Source organism: Symphodus melops, assembly GCF_947650265.1.
Source record: "Symphodus melops genome assembly, chromosome: 13".
Taxonomy (NCBI): domain Eukaryota; kingdom Metazoa; phylum Chordata; class Actinopteri; order Labriformes; family Labridae; genus Symphodus; species Symphodus melops.
Window position 1 is genome coordinate 19,043,546 of NC_136703.1, and position 23,766 is coordinate 19,067,311.

A 23,766-nucleotide genomic window follows, 5' to 3' on the forward strand; every position below is an offset into this window, starting at 1 on the left:
TACAGAGAATGGCAATTACCATATGCATGCCTGTAAAAGACTAGGGATGTTGAAGGTGAAATTGCTAAAAGAAATTCAGAAATTCAGTTTGTGTGTATTGCCTTGTGTGTTAATTAGTTTGCATTAAAATCACAAAAATTAAACTTTCCTAAAGGAATATTTTAAATAATAGCTAAATCTCAAAGATGCACCACATAAACATGTAATGCCTGACCAATGATGTGCAAATGTTTAAGTTAATCAAAAATGTGTGCAGTTACACTTAAGGAAAAACAATACAGTCCTTGATCAGAGTCTCATAATGACACTTTATTCTTTAGTTGACACTTCATCTTTGGCTAAATTTTTAGTGTAGCTGCACTGTCGTTCATTTACTGCTTTGTGTGCCTTTGAATTTCTCTCCAGGGACAAATAAAGTTTTTTGACTTGAACTGAATTATATTGAATGTGATTGCATGCATTGGTTTGTTAAAAGAGAACAGCCGGCAGAGATTAATGTGAACTTATAGCCGTAAAACTCAGAGTTTGTCCAAAAATACTGTGAGGTGGACGTTTCCTTGCTCAACTATCTGCATTTGGTTAGTGTATATATACAGCCTTCAATTTTAAGCCCACTAAAACAAAGTTGAAATGTCTTGCAGCTTTGTTCATCCTATCTTCCAGACAGCTTTAAATAATTGGAAGGCTGCCTGTGCGGACCTCAGTTTAGGAAAAAGGGATATCTTGAGAAATTTGATGAAAAGAGTTTTATTTTTAAATAACTTAACACAAAGCCCAGAGATAGCCCTCTGTGTGTTCAGCATTTATGAATATGTATGTATAGTTATTCAAGACCCAATTATCAGTGCAATTAAATGTACAAAAAGAAACTGAAATTTAATCAAATATTCAAAGTAAGAACTATAACTATACCAGCTTAAGCATGTCAGGCACAGCATAATAAGAATCCAAAGTCAAATACACAAACACACCGTCTGTCATAAGTGTCCAACCAGGTGTGCTGAAGTGTGCCACTGGTTCAGTGAGCAGAAGGACAGCAACAGTCACTTGCAGACAACAAAATCACAGCAATCCCCTGAAGAGTTGAAACCAGGCCTTTTACAGTTCTTACAACCAGTAAACATAAAAAGATACATCAAGTACTCACACAGGTAGGGCTAAACGTGCCTGAGCAGTACAGTAAAGCTGAACAGGAAGGGATCAACTAACAGTTAAGGATGACACTGGTTAGCTGTGGAGAGACAGAGCCTTTAAAAGTTTCTTATCACACACACTGAAAGACAAACACACACACGCACACACACCTACACACATGCACACACACACACACCATCTGTCAAAAGCTCACACAAACTTTCAACAAACAAACAAAAAAAACCCTGTGTGTTTCACTCGAGTCAGCAAAAGTTTTCCGGTGGCCTTTTAAAAAGACAGACTGTTTCTCGAGCTTTCATGTTCAGCATTGTTTTCAGTGACCACTATGAGCTCCGTGCATGCAAGTAAACGGCTGCATTATGTTTTCTGTTCTCCAGTATGTTCTTCTCCAGAGCTTTTGTTGATGTTGTGATACGTTCTGTTTACGTCAAGTCTTCCCTCACACGACCCCCTGCTCCCCTTCCCGTCCAGCAGGTAACTGGGTAACATCTTAGAGGGGATTGAACTAACAGACATGATTGCAGGTATGTTTAAAGATTTACGCCCACTTCAAAATAATTCTGTTGACATACGTGTTACAATAATGCACATAATAAAGATGTTATTTGTTTGGCTTAAGAGATGTCAAGGTTGGTCATTTGCTGAGTTTAAGACGTCTGAAAGTCTGAAGTATCTACAAAATGCTGGATGCTGGATTGGTATGTGTTTTTGAAGTCAAGATTTCTAAAAATAAATAAATACTTCAGGCTCACCATGAGGTTGCCATTCGTGGTTTTGACCTAAATGTGCTAATTAAAAAAAGAAATAAACAAAAAAAACCCTGACAAATAATAAAAAAAATAATACATTCAAGTGACATTGTAATAGTAGAAAAAGAGAGAAAGTTGTCACTTTAACTGTACTGCATCACAGCTCATGTAGAGGGGCTTATGTCACTGCCGTGAGTAAACCTCATTTTTACCTGTCTGCGATAATTCTCTCACAGAATGCCATTTTCAGATTTGCAGACGGGACCGAGAAGACAGAAAAGCTAAAGAGATGTTTCCAGATCCAGCTGGCTTTGTCGTCTCTGTCAGAGTAGGATAGTATCTCTATGCTCTTTTGTGTCTTTGGAGTGATAGCTGGAAGTGACGCGGGAGAGATTGTTAAAAGACCTTCCATCACGTTAGTGAAAATAACACAGAGTAATTCAAGTTAAGCATTGAACGACTTTTCCAATTATTGCACTGAGAAAGGAGTCTGGTCTTTAATAGTGCTGGCTTATGGCAAATTAGAGGTGCTATTCTCCCAAGAGTTGACAATAGAATGACTCGCCCTCCTCGCTCATCTCTTCCAGACAGGGAGAATAAAAATAAGGCAGCCATTGTATCAGCAGACAAAGAGCAGCCGCGCCCCTTTAGCTTTAGCTTAGCACAGGTAGAGTGTTGGGGTTACGTCGAACTCTCTCTTTCTCTCGCTCTCTGTCACTGTTTTTCATTAGGGGAATTGATTAAATTGGGAAATCAGGGGTGGGATGGATGCGTGAATGACTTCTCTTGTCACTCCCCTAGGCTTTGACAAGGACAATATCAAGGACCCCTCTGTTACTTCCCTTTCCCCCCTTATCCCTTCATCCCCGGGAAACCCAATCTGGGTAATTAGAGTAAAGAGTGTTCGAGACTTGTAGGCGAGAACGAAGAAGAGAGAGAGGGTGACAGTGGCAGAAAATCTGCTGCTACTGCACTTTTACCAGCAATTTACCCCCCCCCCCCCCCCCCCCCCCCCACACACACACACACACACACACACACTCCAATAAATGCATTCAGCCACTTTTCCACTGTCCACCCTTAATACACTGCTCTTCCCCTCTCCCTGCCTTCTTTTCCTCTTCTCACTTTTTAAAGCCATCAGGCAGCGGTGAAGACCAGAAATGCAGACTAGAGGAAAAATGGAGGGAAAAAAGTAAGAGTGAGGGAGGAGGAAATGAAAGTGGCTGTGAATTGACTGCATCAGCACAACTCTGAAGCGAAGCATGAGCCCTTCTGGCATGAAACGTGGAAACAAGAGATTCATAGAGGTAGCCAGGACTTGTCTGGTTGGATATCTGTTCCGCAGGGTTGATGTTCACTGTGAGAAAGAGGAAACTTTTTTAACCTCTTGACCAGACATGTGACCTTTGGGTGGTCTGGTACTGCAAGAATTTTTTTTTTGTAATTCCCACATTGTTTTCAGTCAAGCCAGAGGAACATCCAGTTACATAATTGGCCAGACACAATGGTGGACACAGCTGGACGGCTGTTTGTAAGAAAAACAAACCTTTCCTCCCAGCCTTCATGGACAAACACTTCTGAGATATCATGAGGTAAACAGATGTCTGAGGACCCAGATGTGAATGAGAAAGGCAAGGGAGAAAAGGTTTTTTCAGGTAAAAGCAGGAGCAGTATGCATGTTTGATGTTGACTGGAAGCCTGACAAAATGGGCAGCTCCCTGCCAAGGCTGCCTCTGCCAAGCACAGAAAGAAACTGAAGAGAGGCTGGACCTTGCCATGCTGCTGCTGGCTGTTTTGAGAAGTTGCACATTCACAACAAAAAGACACACCCGCTTGCTTGTTTGTATGCCCGGACAAACACTCATACACAGACACACAGCAGCCTCTAAGTGTGTGTCAGAATGTTTCCCAGGATGTTTCTGGCTCCCACTAACCAAGCGAGGGATTCTGCTTGGCAAACTCCACCTCTGCAAGAGTCCAGCTGTCATCTTGACAAATGAACCTTGGAGGAGTGAGGAGGTGTGTGTGTATGTTTGTGTAGCCATGCATCTGTGTCTGTGAATTCACGCTTGTGTGTTTTTTTTTAAGCATGTGCATCATAAGGACACAGATGGCTGATGTACATGTGCTGTTTTCCTTTTTCAAAAGCCGCTGGCCTGTCAGTCCTTGATTGATACATAGAAAAAAATAATCAGAGCCAGTGTAGGTCAGTTTCTGTGAACCCGTTTTTCTATTCCCTGAAATATTTAGTGAAACATTAGTGAAAACTAGCTGCTCAGTGCTTTTTTACATGTCACATAGCAACCAATACAAATCAAACTTATGTAAAAGAAGTGCAATGCACAACCTCAGATGAACCACTACATCACACCCTGTATGCTGCCCTTCCTGGCACTCTGTAAAGAGCTATACATCACCCTGGTTTTATGAACAATATGGGATGTTTACACTTTTATAGAGCGTGAGGAGGAAATGTTCTTCTCTTCTCAAAAATGAGCAGCAAATAAAAACAGGTTAAGCAGCGTCGGGGAGTGTTGAGCAGAAACGCTCATAAGCGAAAAGCAATGACAAAGTTAAAGGACTAGTTATAAAATACTGCCATTTTTTTTAATCTGGTGCTAAAGTGGTTTATTTTAGGAGACTCTTCATCTTGAAATGCAGTGAAGCGTTTCATTGCACAGTGAGGCGTTTTACTACACACAAACTGTGCTGATGTCTCCTTGCTTGTATCAGATCTTTATTTCTCTGTTTGCTCCCTTGTGTGTGCATGTCTGTATTTGTGATAGTGTGTTTTACCAGTCTACAAAACACAATCACCCCTTAGCCGAAACCATTGTACTTCCATGAAAACATGACGATGAAGGTCTTTCATTGTGCATGAAAAAGTGAAGACGATCATTTTATTTTGGTGCAGACACTGATTTGGATTCTTTCTCACTTTTCTCTTCGGTAAAGCATGTGCTAAATAAGGGGAAATGGAAAAATACAAGCACATTAAGTGAGATTAGAATTCTAATCTTCCAAAAGCACTTAAATTCAATTCAATTTCATATCCAAGGACTTTTTCGTCAATCATTCTCTCTTTCATTTTATCTCAATGCCGGCTTTTTTGGTTAGGTCTGCCTCTCAGGCCAACATGAGAACGTTACTGAGCAGGTTAGAAGTATAACTTAACTTAACAGCCATGTCTGTCTGTCTGTCTGTCTGTCTGTCTGTCTGTCTGTCTGTCTGTCTGTCTGTCTGTCTGTCTGTCTGTCTGTCTGTCTGTCTGTCTGTCTGTCTGTCTGTCTGTCTGTCTGTCTGTCTGTCTGTCTGTCTGTCTGTCTGATCTACTTGTCTGACTGAATTATTTCCCCTGTATCTACTTAAACCTGCCTCTCAGGGTGTCTGACTGCCAACCTGTCTGTCAACCTGTCCTTTCAATTTTCCCGACCTTGTCTCGTATCACAGACAATCTCTGCCAACCTCAGCCCCCCGCTTCATTGCTGGTCCCCACCTCCCCTAGTCCCCTTTCGCATATCTTTCTTCCAATTTCACTGCACATTATTTTTTCATGTCTTTAGAGGAATAGAGATTCTTGGCTCTCCTTCATTCAGCATGATCCACAGGGTTGCTAAGGCCAACCTCCATGGGACCAGGCAGAGGCTGTTTGTTAAGCTGTTATTTATCTCCTTCATAAAGTCCTCCTCATCTCCTATTAAAGAGCCCAGAACTGTTGCCCTTGACTCACACATAACTCTTGTGTCTTTTGGTGCTATGATTTACTGTTTAATTTAACACCAACTGAACCCAGGAGGGAGCGCTCCTGGTGCTGCCTGATGTCATATCAGAAAGGAATGTGTTGGGGGGGGATTTGTGAACATGTGTGTTTTCATCCCGGTGTGTGTATGAGTGAGTGGGCGGCTGAGACATGTTTTTTTTGTGTTGCTGTTTATTTGGTTAGAGTTAAGCTGTAGCATTAGAGGCTCTAAACCTGGACATGGACAATAAGACCACCTCTGGTTCTCTTGAAAATAAACATTAGCTGAGTGTGCCTGATGAACATGTTTACCGTGACTTCACGCTGCTAATTTCAAAATAATGAGATATTAAACGATGAAAATTACATTTCAGTCTCACTTCCCTGAACACAGGAGAGAACAAAGGCCTATTCATGTTGACAAATACATGAATGTACTGACAATTACTTTTTCTTGTCAATACCAAGAGATTGCAGGAGACTCCATTTCCTGGAGCTGATAAATGTAATTACATTGATCTAACTAATTTAATTAGAGAGGAAATGAAGTTCATAAGGTATTTGTTATATGCAAAGACAAGACTACGACTCAAAGACAAAGGCTCTTGGGAAATAGAGGATAGTTGAGGAAGCATGCAGAAATAGAGCTTTCACAGAATCCATAAATGTATTCTTTTTTTTTTTTTATTTCATGATTGCCCTTGACCACTTCTTCGCCTAAGATATTAATGTGCCTCAGGTGCTCACTTTTTGTTTGAAATACCAAAGTGTCACGCTATTCAGAATCTGATCAAATTGCTTTTATGGCCACATGTTTCATTAATGACATGAACTGTCTAAAACGACAAGGCTGAGCTTGTTCCTCCATCACAAAGACTCCATTAGCAAGAGTAACAATGTAATGCACTCTCCACTTCCTGTGCTGTTTTACTCATGCTGCTATAACTACCAGGCTTAACCCGACTGTCATAAGAGACCCCCCCTTTTTTTTTTAAATAAATCATTCTTTTCATTTATTCGTTAAAGTTATCTGATCTTGAGCATGAATACAAAATGTGATTTAAGGGTTTATGGCAAGATAAAGAATCTTTAGCTCCTGAACAAGGGATTTATTTAGCACAGTGGTGTTTTTTTTTAGTCCAATCAAACTAGTTCAAAGTACCATGTTCTTCAATGACAACCAGCCAATACTTGAAAATATTGCTGAAAGTGTACAAGTTTCATACCCACTCTACCAACTGTGGCTAAGTTGGTAGAATCTGTCTTCTCTTAAGCCAGAAGGTTGGGGGTTTGATCCTGTTGCTACGTGTCCAATGTGTCCTCAGGCAAATAAGACATTGAACCGCAAGTTGCTCTTGTTGCTTCATCAGCAGCGTAAGAATGTGTATGAATCGTATTAATTACTCCTGATGGTCACTTTACATAACAACCTCTGGCATCACTGTGTGAATGGGTGTGAATGGGAAAGTGTGGTCAGCTGTGTAAAAGTGCTTTGACTAATAAGCTTTACAAGGTCAAGTTTATCTACCATTTACCATGACCATGTAACAGTGTTAAGACATGCTACGAAGTAAAACGCTAAGGTTAATGGAAATGTTCAAAGTTGTGAGTAAGTAATTAATAAAAGTAGTAGATACATTGATTTTTTGTTTGATGTAACAAAAGGAAAGGTTAAGCCATAACTAACAGAAATAGAAAAACGAGCATGTTTATGAATGTTGATGACTATGCAGTCCTACAATCTAGAGTGACTAAAAAAAGAGAACTGAATAACAGTCTCCAGCATGTACTGTACAGAGGAAAAATGATCTGCTATGTCTCCAAACATCGTTTGTTTCTGCTAGAATAAAATTCACAGCTGTGCTTGAGAGACAAAAATACTTTCTAAATTCTTCAGGAGGTGAAATGAAACCAAAAAGACAGAGACTTTTAAGCTATCCAGGATGTGTTAGTGAGCAAATCAAAGAGCAAATGAAATGCTGACCCGACTGTTTGCGCTCTGCCCCTCGAGTTGACAGAGGTCTCTCCTTACTTTCCTCCCTCTTCAATCTCCAAAGGAGGTCCACTCGCATCTGAAAGGAGTTTATTGTTTCTATTTTTCCCCCTGACTTGATAGTTTGTGTAGTGTGTGTGTGTGCTCTGTGTTGAAGTCTTGTGCTTGCCAAGAAAAAGGACCTTAGCGGTGCACAAAAACATCGAAAGAATACAAGACAAAACATAGCCTTGAACAAAATATGCTTAAATATATATACAGCAGTGCACATCCTGTACAGTTCTTGTTTGATAGACTTAGTGTTGCTGCACATTTCAGTGTTTTCACAGCCTGAATTTATTTATGCCAGAAGATGGGTTTACTTTTATAAAGCGTTCCATATGGTCAGTAATGCGCTTTCTTAGTAACCTAGCTCTGGATCGGATTGTCATCCTTAAATACTTGTATCCCTGCGTTTCCCCATCCTGTGGTTTATCTGGCGGACTAAGTTTAAAAAAAAAGTCCGCAAGATGGAGTCCTGTTTTCTGGCTTAGCTTTTTCCTTCTATTTGTTCAGGGATGAAGCAGCAATGCGACCAAACAAAACCCTGAACAATGAACATAAAGGCAACAACACGGCCCATGCGCTTTACTGATCCTTTGTTTGCTGCTTGTGTATGACAAGTAATGTGTCTCCATGCCTGTGTATGCATACGTATGTTTGTTTGTGATTGAGCGAGTGTGCTTATGAGCATATGTCACAGCAGGAGGGAGTGGGAAAACGATGAAGTGGCAGGCTGAAGCAGTGCAGTGCTGCTGTTGGCCGGCTGGTGGGGTGGCAGATGCCAGAAGGCTTCATTAGACTCGAGGGAAGAGGCCGTGAACAGCAGTTCTGCGGGAAGTCTATCAGACCTAAACACAAACACAGACGTGCCTCTAATCCTGGTCTAGCCCTTCATTCCATCGCTCACTCCTTTTTCTCTCTTTCCGTTTCTTTTGCTTGTTCTCAATCATACCCACAATGTCTCTACCCAGCGACAATTCTCCAATGCAACCGGCTTCAGCTCTGACTCACTCACGTACCGTTTGTCCCTTTATCTTCCTCCTGTTCTTTCAGATTGTCTTCTCATTTGTCTGCATTTCTGCTGTTTTTTGTTGTTGCCGTGTCTGTCAGTGAAGCGGAGCAGTCATTAATCACTGGTAAACGTACGCAGAGGAGAAAGCAGACACCTCAGGGGGGGAGTTCTCTCATTCTGCTCGGAAAACGCTTTTCTCAACATGCTCCACGGAGAGAGACGCAGAAACTGGAGCACAGGTGCTGCAGAGAGTGCACTGAACACAGCGAGATGCAGAGCAACACGCGCATCAAATCAGGTTCAAAGTCGGTGTTTAAAATACAGGCACATTTTCTGAAGCTGCAAGCACGAACACATTAGTGATACGAATGGCTTGTCAATACTGGATATGAAATCAACCTCTTTCTCTACATATCAGCCAATAAAGGACTTTAGACATCCATTTATTCGGCTTATTGCTCTTTCAGAATCTTTTTTTCTCCATCTAGGGTATTCTCGTCAATATAATAGGCTATGATTATTGAAGGATGGAGCCACACTTAATCGGAATATCTGGCTTCTTTGTCTCAAGGACAGCCGGCAGACAGAAACATTTTCTCCCGGAGAAATATTATCCAATAACACAAAAGTTCAGGTGAAATTGCTGCCATTTCTACCTCCCTTATTCCACATCTCAGAAATCAATGTCCTCTCTTTTAAAATAATGTCTTTTATGCAAACACTTGAATGTAACCCAGAGAAGAGGTTTAACGGTAATAAAAAAAAAACTGATCTAAGATGATAAAGGCTGAACAGAAAAGACTAAAGACGTGGACAGAATTGATGTAATGGGTGAACAAAATGAAGAAAAGAGGTAGCAAGAAAAGGCTAAAGTTGTGAGAAATAGGCATTGTAACTACTTTAAATGTCTACAATCACTGTGGTCAGTTTGTTGCGAGGAAGGAGCTGATTATCGACCAAAGTCCCTTTTGTGTGCTTGTAGTTTTTCAAGAAATACTTTGACATTTCAGGAAATAAGAGTCTATTTGAGAGCTGGAAGACAAGTTTGATGCACTCTATCTGTCCATGAATGAACACCTTGAGGCTCTATACATAAGAGAAGATAATCCTCCAAACAGAAAAATTCACATAAGTAATGGATACTAGTATATGTGCTGCAAAATACTGCCACGATTGTTGTTTGTAAGGCAATGCTGTGATTTGAATTGTGTTTTATGCTAAGTTAGGCCCGTCATCTTTGGCTGTCAATTCACATTAAATGAAAGGATTAACCAGCGATCTCAATGTTATTAACTTATTCTCAGTCATGATGTTATCAAGGACGAATCTGTTGAATTATTTCTTTTTATGTCTGTAATGCCCACACTTACAGTCTTTCAACCATTCTCATTTCAATGTGGTTCTCATTAGGACAGGCAACTTTGACAAGCAAAATCCACTCTTTGTCTGTCTTTGTTTTTTTTTTCTTCTTATTGCAGACAAGAGTCAGCAGTACAATAAAAAAGGCATTTTACTGGACAAACATTTATTCATAGCCCGTACTGCTCACTAAACTGTTGTTTCATCAGGGTTTTGTTCATTTTTCTGCTGACGGCTGTTCTAATAGGGGGATAAGGGAGTTGGGTGGTGTTGGTGGGGGTGGTTACGTTGAGTCTTTATTTACCCGAGCAGAAGAAATCGATGCCTCTCTGCCGAAGGAGAAGTGTGTGGATCAATGGAAGGTTTCAAAAAGCCTCTGTGAAAAATCAATGTCCCTTACATGCTATTGATGGCTGCTTGGCTGTGGAAGAAAGAGAACGACAAAGAACACCTGTTTATTCTGAAAAAAACGACTCCCCCCAAATCTTTGTTTTAGTCTTTCTGGATCACTTCATTCCTTTATTTTTTCCAGAACAGCCTTGTGTTTACAATTTTTATTTAGTCTTTTGATAAAAGCTTTGCACCACTTATACATACACTCAACAAAAATATAAACGCAACACTTTTGTTTTTGCTCCCATTTGTCATGAGATGGACTCAAAGATCTAAAATTCATTCCAGATACACAATATTACCATTTCTCTCAAACATTGTTCATAAATCTGTCTAAATGTGTGATAGTGAGCACTTTTGCTTTGCTGAGACAATCCATCCCACCTCACAGGTGTGCCACATCAAGATGCTCATCAGACACCATGATTAGTGCATAGGTGTACCTTAGACTGTCCACAATAAAAGGCCACCCTGAAATGTGCAGTTTTTGCTTTATTGAGGGTCTGGGGACTCAGAACCAGTCAGTATCTGGTGTGACCACCATTTGCCTCATGCAGTGCAACACATCTTCTTCGCATAGAGTTTATCAGATTGTCAATTGTGGCCTGTGGAATGTTGGTCCACTCCTCTTCAATGGCTGTGCGAAGTTGCTGGATATTAGTGGGAACTGGTACGCGCTGTCGTATACGCCGGTCAAGCACATCCCAAACATGCTCAATGGGTGACATGTCCGGTGAGTATGCTGGCCATGCAAGAACTGGGACATTTTCAGCTTCCAAGAATTGTGTACAGATCCTTGCAACATGGGGCCGTGCATTATCTTGCTGAAACATGAGGTGATGTTCATGAATGTATGGCACAACAATGGGCCTCAGGATCTCATCACGGTATCTCTGTGCATTCAAAATGCCATCAATAAAATGCACCTGTGTTCTTCGTCCATAACAGATGCCTGCCCATACCATAACCCCACCACCACCATGGGCCACTCGATCCACAACATTGACATCAGCAAAGCGCTCACCCACACGACGCCACACACGCTGTCTGCCATCTGCCCTGAACAATGTAAACCGAGATTCATCCGTGAAGAGAACACCTCTCCAACGTGCCAGACGCCATCGAATGTGAGCATTTGCCCACTCAAGTCTGTTACGGCGACGATCTGGAGTCAGGTTAAGACCCCGATGAGGACGACGAGCATGCAGTTGAGCTTCCCTGAGACGGTTTCTGACAGTTTGTGCAGAAATTCTTTGGTTATGCAAACCAATTGTTTCAGCAGCTGTCTGAGTAGCTGGTCTCAGACGATCTTGGAGGTGAACCTGCTGGATGTGGAGGTCCTGGGCTGGTGTGGTTACACGTGGTCTGCGGTTGTGAGGCCGGTTGGATGTACTGCCATATTCTCTGAAACGCCTTTGGAGACGGCTTATGGTGGAGAAATGAACATTCAATGCCCGAGCAACAGATCTGGTTGACATTCCTGCTGTCAGCATGCCAATTGCACGCTCCCTCAATGCTTGCGCCATCTGTGGCATTTTGCTGTGAGACAAAACTGCACATTTCAGAGTGGCCTTTTATTGTGGGCAGTATAAGGTACACCTGTGCACTAATCATGGTGTCTGATGAGCATCTTGATGTGGCACACCTGTGAGGTGGGATGGATTGTCTCAGCAAAGCAAAAGTGCTCACTATCACACATTTAGACAGATTTATGAACAATGTTTGAGAGAAATGGTAATATTGTGTATCTGGAATGAATTTTAGATCTTTGAGTCCATCTCATGACAAATGGGAGCAAAAACAAAAGTGTTGCGTTTATATTTTTGTTGAGTGTATATCTGTTGTTCGCAGGAGTGGGTCCAATTGACTCACATAAACTCTTAAATATTCTTTAATTATTTCAAAACGTGTACTTGTTTCATTTATCTTTGGTAAGTAGACTTTAGAGATCATTTCTAATGTTAATCTTTTCCCTGATTTTATTCATTTTCTCTTTTTGTGCATTAATTCATCGTCTGATCAGAGGCTGATGGTCTGCTCCTATCTCTGCGGGCAATCTGGATTCTTTAAAGCCTTTTGTGTAAATGTATGGCAGAATAATTGATTATAGGTGCTTTGAAGGTGGCTTGAATTAATATTATTAGAAAACTTGTTCCAGTGTTGGAAAATGTTTTAAGAATTAGCAGCTGATATTCCTGAAAGACACTCCTGCAGAGAGCTTCAGTTTCTTCCACTGTCCTGAAATCCATTCAGAAGTTACACAGAGCAGAAAGTTGTCTGCTGTGTTAACGCTATAGGTTAAATACACATTACCATGAACAATCATAATCTAAGTTTGAGCCTTTCGAGCAGCATTAAACAGTTGATACACTGCACATGTGTACATCTTATCAGATCAGGAGACTAAAGGAAAACATTTAACCATGTCTTTGCCTACATCTGCTGACATGTGTCTGTGGGAAAAGGAGAAATGGAAAATAAACTTGAGCCTGTATCGTGCTTTTCTAGTCTCAAGTGCTTTTACACCGCAGGTCACACCTACACATTTACACTGATGGCAGAGTAGGTTGCTATTTTAAGTGACCACCAGAGGTGAATGATCCCATTCATACACATTCATCATTGTCAGGTTAACTTACTTGTCTAAGGACACATTGTATATGTGGCTAGAGTTGGGGATCGAACCCTCAACCTTTGGTTGAGAGACTATTAACTTTGTCACTGAGCTACAGCCACTCCCCAAAAAATGGTGGTACATTTAAATGTATCCGTTTGAATTGGTCTGAATCAATCAATATGATATGTTTTTGTTTATGTGTTGACTTGATTTACTATGCCTACGATGCGTACTAATAAAACTGTGTTTTACTAGCATACAGTTTTTTGGCCACAACTCCAGTAGTAAGAAAGCATCAGTGGTGTCCATCAAAATGGGAGGGAGAACTGGTGTTGCTTTGTTGGGCTACATTCAGTACAACTCTGTGACACTAGAGGCTGATAGGGTTGTATATTAAGCCACAGAGTTACAAGACATGAACTCCACCTTGATGTACAGTGGAAGAGTCTGAAGTGTCAGAGCAATTATTTCCGCGGTGCTATTAATAAGAAGCAGTCAATAACATCTCTGAGCTCTGACGCTGTCTTGGCTTCAGAGAGCAAAGGGAGTACAGTCCTGCCAAGAATTTACCTAAGCAGTCAACATTTCCCTGGAGTCACGTCAGGCTGCAGGCTCGGAGGCCAGTCACTCGGGCCTCTGTCCTGACACCTGCCTGATCGTGTGGCAGCCTGATCAAAGTGACAGTGCTGCAAACCTGTGGAGATGCAGGTGAGGGCTGCTGTCACCCAGCCTGTCCAACTGATGGCAACTTGGTCAGCGTGGGGAGAAGAGCGGCGGGATGGTGGGGAAGGCCGCTGCCTGCATGTCACTCAGGGCTGCGCAGGATGACAGAACAGCCCATTAGGAAAGGGACTGACTTCACAGGCCATTAAGGGAAGCATCACACAGCCACAGCACACAGAGCACTGAGTAATGGCACAGTTGGAGGAAGACGGGAGAGGAGATGAGAGAAAGAAATGCTGCAAGCTTTGTTTTGCACCTGTTCAGTGGAAGTCTTGATTGTAATTAATTGTGATTAACATATCAAATGTCAAAGCAAGAAAAACACATTGTCCTGACTTCTTTTCCACCATGAAGCCTCAGAGTTTTTCTTCCAATTAATTGAGAGTAGACAAAAAACATTTTCACGCATGCACAGAGGCCTGAATTCTCAACAGAGTACACAAGTGGTTATAAAAGTGGACAAAACATATTAACAATAAGTGTTGCAAAATGATCCCCATGCCATCTGGCCTTCAGAGCTGTTGCCTTGTTAAAATCACTAGTTCTCAGTATGGCCCGGTCTGCCCTCCAGTCATCATTAAAGAGAAAGACGGGAGCCGGAGAGCTCAACAGAGGCATCAACACGCATCACTTCTCCTCTGCTCTGAAAGCTCAGCTCTCAGCAATCCACCAGCCCCTGACGGACTTATTTACTGCACAGAGTGGATTGTGTTGGGCTGCACACCACACTACCAAATGTTCCTTTGATATCCCCTCTCTTTCTCGCCGCCCCGTCACCTCTGTCTCTCTATCTGGTTCGGAACAGCTCATGGATTCAGCAGAACTGTCTGGCCAGTTTGTGGTCGGTGTAGCAGTACTGAAGGGCTCAGCGGACTCAGATATGAAAGCCACTCGGAGTCAGGCTGATGGGACACTCTTTAGCTGTAGAAGCACTTCAGCTCCAAAACAAAGACTTACAACAAATGCTCTTTGCCCTGATGTTTTTGATTCACAACAAATGAAAAAAAAAAAAAAAAAAAGTTTCCTTTAAGCAGCACCCCGGGATTTTCCCTAGAGATTGAATGAATCCTCATAAAAAGAAAAAGAAAAGAAAAAAAAGAAGAGACAGTAGAAGAAAAGGGGGAAAAATGCTTCTTTGCACAATTTAAGACCCCAAAGAGATCAAATGTGAGAGTTTTGTAAACAGCAAGGCAAAAAAAAAAAAAGAAGAAGATGGTTAGATATGCCAGATAACGAGACAAGGAAAGTAGGAGCTGGGAGTGTAGCAGCAGTCTTTTAGAATAATGTTTTTTTGATGAATTACAGCACACACGACAAGCTTGGAGTCCAGAGTTCGCTTTGAAAGAGTCAAAGTGAGCAGTCTGCTGTGACAGAATCTCTGAATTTAAAAACTCTGCAGCTGGAGCATTTGCACAACACTGCATTTACACAAAACTTTATTTATTCATGTGTTTTTTTTTCTCTCTCTCTGACAGGCTTGCACAGGCCCGACCTCAAACCCTGCCATGCTGTGTTTATATTTTGTACTTATTAAAACTAGCGATTTTGCAGAAATCAAATTTGATGGGAGTCAGTTGTTATTGCCCTTTTCCAATCTTGAATGTTGAATAAGGGGAAGTTGCCTGAATGATAAACTTACAACTGAGGTGTGACTAAGCTATGAAGTTATCTCAGATATATTAACATTAAATCAGCAGGTCCTTACTGGGGCAAGGGGGATGAACCTCCACTCTCCTTATTTTGGGTTTCTTTAGCAGCTTTTCATACTTTATCCCCCCGGAGTTCCAGAGTAACAGACTCACTTAAGATTGTGTGACAAATTGCTTTCTTATAAAGGAGCTATAGAAATAGTATTGAACTTCAGGCAACCTTTCTAAAGTAAACCGATAAAGGAAAGAAAGGATGCATGAAGGAGCTGAAATAATCATTCGTTTCCCTGAGAGCCCCATGGACCGCACACTGTGCGAGAGTTCAGCTGCTTAGTTGTTTTGGAGCCTGCTCTTTGTCCGAAGGGAACACTTCTCAGGGCTGTTTAAATACCTAAAGATTTTGTGGCTATAATTACATCAGGGAAACACAACGTAATCATCTTTGAGGATGTGGAGAACAAACCAAATATGCTAATCTGTTTCTTTCCTCTATCCCTGTTCATCACAAACCCACAATCAGCATTAGCTGTGAAGTGCACTCAAGAAATCCCGGCTGCTAGTTTGAAAAAAACAAAACAAAAAAAAAAAGTCAGAAATCGAGGACCATAAACGTGTCACTTACGCTGACGAGCATCTGAGGGAATGGTCCTCGTGAATTTTCTGCCACGTTGATTGGTGGGATCACCCAGTCCCTCTTCTGTCTCCGTAGCCCTTTGGAGTCATTCACAGGGGACCCTGAGAACATGATGACAGGAGGGGGTTCTGTGTCCTTCTTCTCTTTTCTCTCGGCGACTTTGCCCTCCTCGTTTGTGACCTGTAAGACAACGCAAGGATTCAGTCAGCAGGCTGTTGAAGATAACGCTGATGTCTTTTTCTATTCAAAACTAAAGTTCCAAGCGCAACAGTGATTACATTTTGTGTTTCAAGAAATATGGGGATTGTGTTTGAGAACTGACTTTTTGACAGTTAGCTGTGATTCCTTATAGCATAGGTTGTATCTTCAATTAGTGTTGGCACGTTTGGATAACTAAAAGTATAAGCATTGGATGATCAACTTTCTATGTTTGTTTTACTTTATTGGTAAACCTGGAAAAGAGGTGCAAACTTAAGAAAAACCAATACTAAAAAAAAATATATATATATATTTTTTTTTTTTAAAACCATCACAAGGTCAGGTGACAGTGCAGACAAAATATTCAGGTAGTCAAGTCACGTCACTAGCTAAGGGCAACTTTGCTAAAGAGAGTATGTTAGGCATTTTATATCAAGAGCTTTCCTTGTTGTGCTGCATGTGCAAACACGTGCACATGAACACACACACACACTCACACGCTTCCCCTTGTTCACAACAACGTTTTTTGTTCTTCCACTTTGGGATGAGTGAGCTTCACATCCAGAATCACTTATAAACATGCATGCTTTACCCCGATTAAATGACTCCATTGACTACTTTACGATATTGACACTGGTATCTAAGCAACATGTAGCAGGAAAATAAGACAGGTGAACACAATTGAAGTAACAGCTTCTTGATGAGATTAAATGTCTCCTTCAGATATAAACACACTTGACTCACCAAATGGAAGAATTTCTCTAGCATTGAACTTTTACCCAGCCTGGTTTGAACTTGGACATTTCAATACAATAATGTTTTTTCCGTCTGTGAAATTGCTGATTTCCGTCCTCCAACTGAATTAGTTGTCTTTATCCAAAGACTCCCAAAGAAGCTTAGATGAGCTTGGACTAAAACTCTAATTTGAAGTTTGTGTTTTTTGTCGGAGTGTCTTGCACTTTATTTAGAAAGGATAGCTTGAGATAGTCAGGAAATGTGGGGAAGAGAAAGAAGGGGAGGACATGTATCTTATAGTGTCAGGATCAGGAGTTGAACGTACGACCAATGACCAGTGCTAAGAGGACTACAATTCAATTCAATTTTATTTGTATAGCACATTTCATACAAATATAAACCCAGTGCGCTTTAAAGGAGACAAATATTAACACACAAACACAATACAAACGCATGAAAAATAATAATCATAATAAATCAAACAGAACAGAGAAAAATAAACTCGCAGCCAAAGGCGTGAGAGAAAAAGCAATGTTTTAAGACCACTTTCAAAAGAACTTACATTTTCTATAGACTGCAGATACAGCCTCTCTTCATGGAGCACTTGTTCTATCAACTGAGCTAAAAGCAGCCCCCTTACAGTTATTTAAACTAATACTGTCATAACTTCTCAAATAACCAACCCAGAAAGAAACATGCTTCAGAGTAGTAAACCACTTATTACAGTATTTAAGGCATAAAATCTTCTGTCTAGTGAACCAAACAAACAAATGTTCAATGATTCTTACATCTTTCTCGTTCATTTCACTCATCATGCATTACGCCTGAGCTGTAAAGAGATGTATAAAGTACAAGCAGAGATCTGAAGTCTCAGTGAACGCTTTGCATCCGAGAGTATGTGTGTATACGTGCATATATAGGATAGAGACCATAAAGCACAGACTTTGTCATTTACAACGGTTATAAAAAGTCTATTAGCGCAGAGCATGTCTGAGGTCCGATTTATAGCCTCTCTCCGCAGACAGTGACAGCTGAGTCGCAGACACAAGCTTCAATCATACAATAGTCTACTGTCATGCTCTCCCCTCACACGCTCCCTGCAGGCGGAGAGAAATGACCACCGCAAAGCTGTCTGTTTTTTGAAAGATGCTTAAATAAGGAGCTTGAAAGAAGCCATTTTACATCTCCTCCTGAACATTAACTCACCCAGGAGTCAGAGGAGCTGCATCAACAGCTGAAGCTATCAGGCATATCACCTGTTTAAATTCATGCGAAAATGCAGCAGAACACATGGAGGAGAAATGCTTCTTCATCACAGAAGCTTCCTGAGTGGTTAGAAATGAATACATGTAATTGAAAATGAGCTAAGATACTTTTAATAATCCAGCTTGGGGCTATTTAAAGCAGCAGAGTAAAGATAATAACATATGTTGAGTCTTATATCCAAGTACATTATAGATACGGAGGCCTCTATGTCGAGGTTACATAGGGTCCAACATCTCAAGGCTTAAATAAAGCATGCTAGGTGTGCTAGGGGCTACATAACTGTGCTGTGTTCAAGTGATTTTAAGGTTTTAATAAACAGACAATCTGGAGAGTTGTTCTACAGTGCCTTCCGACATATACTGGGGTTACACGCCGGTAAAAACTGCTTCAAGACTCAGTCACAAACATCATTGCGGCAGCAATGGATCAGTTGCACTTGCTATCTCAATCACTTCCCCTTCAGCTATCTCTCTCTCCCCCCCCCCCACCTTGCCCATCTCTTGCAGTATTATTGTTTTTCTCTCCGTCTCTCCTCCCAGTCACTGGGTCTGACAGCTTGTCTCAATAACAGTGATTCCTCGAGCACTGGGCTGTGTTAGGCTGATGGTGAAGCAGCAGGTAAAACAGCAGCATAAGGTTTCAGCTACCAAACACTCCTCATCAGCAGGCCACAACAATCCATGTCTTTGTTATGAATGCCCCAAGGACACCGGGGGAGGGAATGAACCTTTATTTACATAGGGTGGTCTGATGATTACAGATCTCTCTCTTGGGACTATAAGAGAAAAAGCGAAAGTCAAGCAATTTAACATTAAATTACACAAAAAAAGCAGAATACGTTTGATGTTTAAATCAGACCAGCCGCACTAGATAATTTACAAACAAAAGGAAATCAGCCAAAGCAACCTTCTCACATTAAATGCTTTGTTAAGTCATTTCAGGATTAGGGAAAGTCAATGTCAGAGGTTTAATCTGCTCTGGAAAAAAGCTTCTACACTTTAAATTCCTGCTGTATTTCATCCATATTCCTGCTGCTTTTATTCACCATTTATCTCTTCTTATACTTAATTTGGAACCAGCAGGAAAAAAGTGCACTCGATACGTACAATAGATCCAAAGTCATGGACCAGTGTCTAAATTAATGGACGGCAAAACAGAAAGAGGGAAAACAAAAAAGACACGTCTGCAATCTATAAGTCTTATTTTCATTTTTACCAGAATGATCTTAACAAACATATTAGTATTCTACATGGCATACATTTATTTTATCCAAGAACTGTGATTGTTATTGCTAATGTTTGTTTATTGCTGAATTTCTCATTGGCTTAGGAAGCTTGAAGACAATGTATAGTGATGTTTCTCAATTAGTGCCATTATTTTTATCATCATCATCATTATCATTCTTTAATTTAATTAGTTTGTCTTTGAAGGAAAAATAATCTTTTGGCAATTTTGATTGAATGTTGGATAAAGGCAGCTCTTCGACTTGATACTAAAGTCGCTCTCTGATAGCAATGTTCATCCTTACATGACTGTGTTGCACAAAGGATGGAAGGGTTCGAGAGACAGGGTGCGGGGGAAAAGAAAAACAATTGGAAACCACTCACCAGAGATGATAGAGAAAAGTGTTCAGTTCTATTATGTTAAAAAAGAGAGTACAGGCAGAGTGGGAAATGTATGTGTCTGCTCCTTTTACATGTACGCATGTATATGTGTGTGTGTGTGTGTGTGTGTGTGTGAGTAGGTGGGAGGGTGTTCACGCTAGAGAAGAAGAAAAATCTGGTGTTGTACTTGAGAAAGCATAGGAGAAAAAGGTTCAATCACCATACATTTACATATAAAGAGGCCTCTGTTTTTAACACCTCATCCAATGTTTCATTGTATTTTACCCCTGTGCAATATGTAGCCTTACAGTTGCTCCAGCAGTTGACATTTGAGTATAAAAATAAAATTGAGAACACAAATCGGCTGCAGCGTTGGAAGGTGGGAATGGCTTCTGGCACACATTGAAAGTTGAGGGTCCTGTATGATGCAGTCTATAAAAAGTGTTTTCTCTTTGACTCTCTTTTGTTTGTTCTCGCCTGGTCAAGATCCCTCTGAGAGTTGGGCTTGTATCTGCCAATGGAAACAGTGCTTTCAGGGCTGACTTCATTAGATGGCTGCCCAGGAGAAATGCTTTTAAGACTGCTTAAAAGGAAATGTGTCAAACTACCTGGCATCTGGTGTTTTTCGTGTTCCCGTGGGCGGGGCTGAGGGAAAGGTATCATGTTCAGTTTCATCAACCGAGTACTACATATCAGGTATCATGCAAAGTGCAATCGAGGGCACTTTCAGTCGAAATGCAGAAAAAGAGATGGAAACAGGTCGAGGAAAAAAGTAGAAGAAGACATCATATTTTCCATTAAGTTCACAGAAAGACAGAATTTGCCTCCTGGGCACGAGGAGTCAAAAAATATATATTTCTAACACATGCGAAACTTGGAAATTCCAACTGTTTCCAATTTCAAATGTTACTTTAAAGTCCAACTTTAGTTATGTTCTTCTGTTCTTTGAAGGTTGTGATAGAGTTATGAATCATCCACCTTCCCATCTCCTGATTTCCATGTAACCACTTTCAACAACTATGCTCTCTCTGTTCCTCCACCTTGGAAACTGAGCTAACTAGCTAACATCAACAGGAAAGATTAAACAATCTCTTCATTGAGGGATTCTAAAAAAATCACCCAGAGATCAGACAGAGCAGGACAAAGTCCTGATGATGATCATCATAAAATATTTGATATTTGAATAAAATTATTTGATAAAATGTGATTTTATGTCACGATAAAAAAAGGTATGTATTGTATAGTAATCAACCAGGCCTGGCTCTTGGACTTGAATGAATTTGAGCCATTTTGACTAAGGCCCTTGGAGATATCAGATTGTAGCAGGTTTGGAGATGATGAGAAACTTAAGTCCCCTACTGTTATTAGTCACGATTCCATTGTAGCAACTATGTAATAAAAACTTTGAGCAAAAATGTATTAAGTAAGACACCATAAATAACAAAAATGCATGTTTGAGAGCATTTGATGAACAGTGGTTGATTGCTGAATAAATATTGTTTGGAAATTAGTTGGGCTTGAATGGTGACTTGAGGGCAGTGGAAACACTCTGTTATGTAAAAAGGAACATTAAAACCTTTTACTTGATATGGCCATAGTGCCAGCTATTTTTAATGACTAGCAGTCATTCAAAGTTGAGTTAAATTGTATATGCTCAATGTAAAAGATTTTTGTATAACCTACTTTGCTGTCTTGCTGCTGCAATGCCCGGATTTCCCCTCTGGGGATCATTAAATATCATCTTATCTGATCTAAACTTAAACTCCATCTTACATTTTTTTTGTAGAGATGTTTGTCACCATGGGAAAATTGTTCACATACAGCACACATTGTGTACACATAATGATTTGCTATATTGCTGTCAAGCAATTAAGAAACCTTGGATATGTTAAAGAGTACAAATGTAAGACAAGACATTTCTGTTTTTTAGATGTGGGTGGGCAGAAGGTCCTTTTCAGACCACTAGGGGAGTAAGAAGCCCTTGTGGTGTGAAGAGAGAAGAATGGAGAATCAAAAACTCTATAATAATAATATTAATAATCTCACAGCTTAAAACCAGAAGTCTACCCTCACTTCTCGTATTGGCTTTCTGGCTGGTTTCGGAGATGAACTGTCCAAACACACATGTTGCTCAAAACAATGTTAATTCTTGTGTGTGACAAGTTCACTGCAACATGGACATGAGCCCTTCCCTTCAGTCCATATTCAGGAGACCAACCTCTGCCAAATATGCCTGTGTGCACAAACATGGTTTGTCAGCAGAGTGGGATGAGACAGATGTGAGCCAGGTCTGGACCAATGTATTCTTTTTCTTCACAGGGGGAAGGCTTAGTGGAGTTGACTGCAGGGGATGGTTGTCCTACATCCCACCAGACTGGCTGGGGAGGGCAGAGGTGGAGAAAAAATATGTTTTGGATGGAATAATGGGAATAAGGAGAAGGGGTTTCAGAAGCAGATGTGACCCCCCCTCTCCTCCGCCCTGACTAAATAAGTCATGCTCCAGATCCTTTTATCTACACATACTAACAGGTACTAGTGAGTTCCCAGAGGACACAAGTAGAGAGAAAGAGGTGAAGAGAAAAAAGGAGAAAGAGACAAAGAGAAAGAGCTGTGCCTGTCACTGTTACAAAAGGCTTAAGTGAGCTTTTCTCTAGCCATGGTGTAATTCTGATCAAACCCTGAAGCTCTGATTCTCTTTTTCTTACTCACACTAACACGGAAAATGAAAAAGTACATGAAGGTGATGAAATTGATTAAAAAACAGGTTAAGTGGGGATGTGCAGGTATTGAAACTATTATGAAAGATTGAGGGTAAGGAGAAGAAGCAAACTGAACTCAGATATCAGAATTCCTAACCACAGCTTTACAGATTCCAGAGATTTGCAGAGTTTTATTTCCCTTGATCCAGCACAGTGAGCAGTATATACTTTTCGACATGCAACCCTGCCCTTAGCAAAGTAAAAAAAGAAAAACTGTAAGCTCCAAACATAAGACTCTTAATGCTAGACAAAGACAGCATTGAAAATGTAACGCAACATTAGCATAATTCACATTTGATCCAACTTAATCTCCCACAAATAAAAAACATTCTCGATACACACACGCTTATGCACACTAACGCTATGAGAACAGGAGTGTGAAATGGATGCGGCCCCCCCATCACTGGTGCCACAAGTCCTAGCCAGCTGGCGGTGGTCCCAGCTCTTCCCCTCCACGCCAATGCCTCCCCAAAAACCCTACACACTTTGATATCAGCCAGCCCCTGGCTACCCAGACATCTGGAAGTTATTATTCAATAGAGCACGCTACAAAAGCACCATTTCCATAAAGAAACATAGCATTTGTTTCAGCGCACTGCTTTCTGCTTTGCTGCATACATGTTTGTTACAACATGCAGTGCATTTCTCGCCCATGGCCCTGTCTAACCCTTTTTATTGCTTGTCTTCAGTTCATGGCTCCTCAGAATCTTCATATCACTTGGAACAATTGATAACTTAAGAAGGATAGCCAGTCATCATCTTCAAATACTGCTGTTCAATACTGAGTCTCAAACAAAGCTAACCAATGAATCATTTGAGGCAGCGTGAGCTACACAAGTGTAAGAGTGAAGGCCAACCTATTCAGAGCCAGAACAACATACTCATCCTAACACCCACTCCCACTAATAGATCCTTTGTTGGCCCGAGTCCCAATCCGCCTCTCTGTTTGTCTCTGTGATACTGACTTTGTGCCATCTCTTTTGCTTTCTGGCCATTTAAAGAAAATCCAGCAGAAAGCTATTTCTTGTTCTGTTTTGAATGAGTTCAAATGGCACTTATCAAGGGTAATAATCACATTTTGACAAAATGGCCTTTGAGATAGAGCCACAATGTAGTGTTTTCAAGATCTGACAGAC

The 23,766-nt window shown here is 40.8% G+C and overlaps 1 protein-coding gene across 3 annotated transcripts in view; it reads right to left on the reverse strand.

Moving 5' to 3' along the window:
- The window catches only part of LOC306833603 (cadherin-4-like), a 209,579-nt gene that overhangs the window by 41,360 nt on the left and 144,453 nt on the right, over positions 1–23,766 (reverse strand). For all 3 annotated transcript variants that reach the window (XM_079358979.1, XM_079358980.1, XM_079358978.1), the window contains one exon: positions 16,057–16,248. In XM_079358979.1, the coding sequence (XP_079215105.1) occupies positions 16,057–16,248 (192 nt within the window). The remainder of the gene's footprint in view (positions 1–16,056; positions 16,249–23,766) is intronic.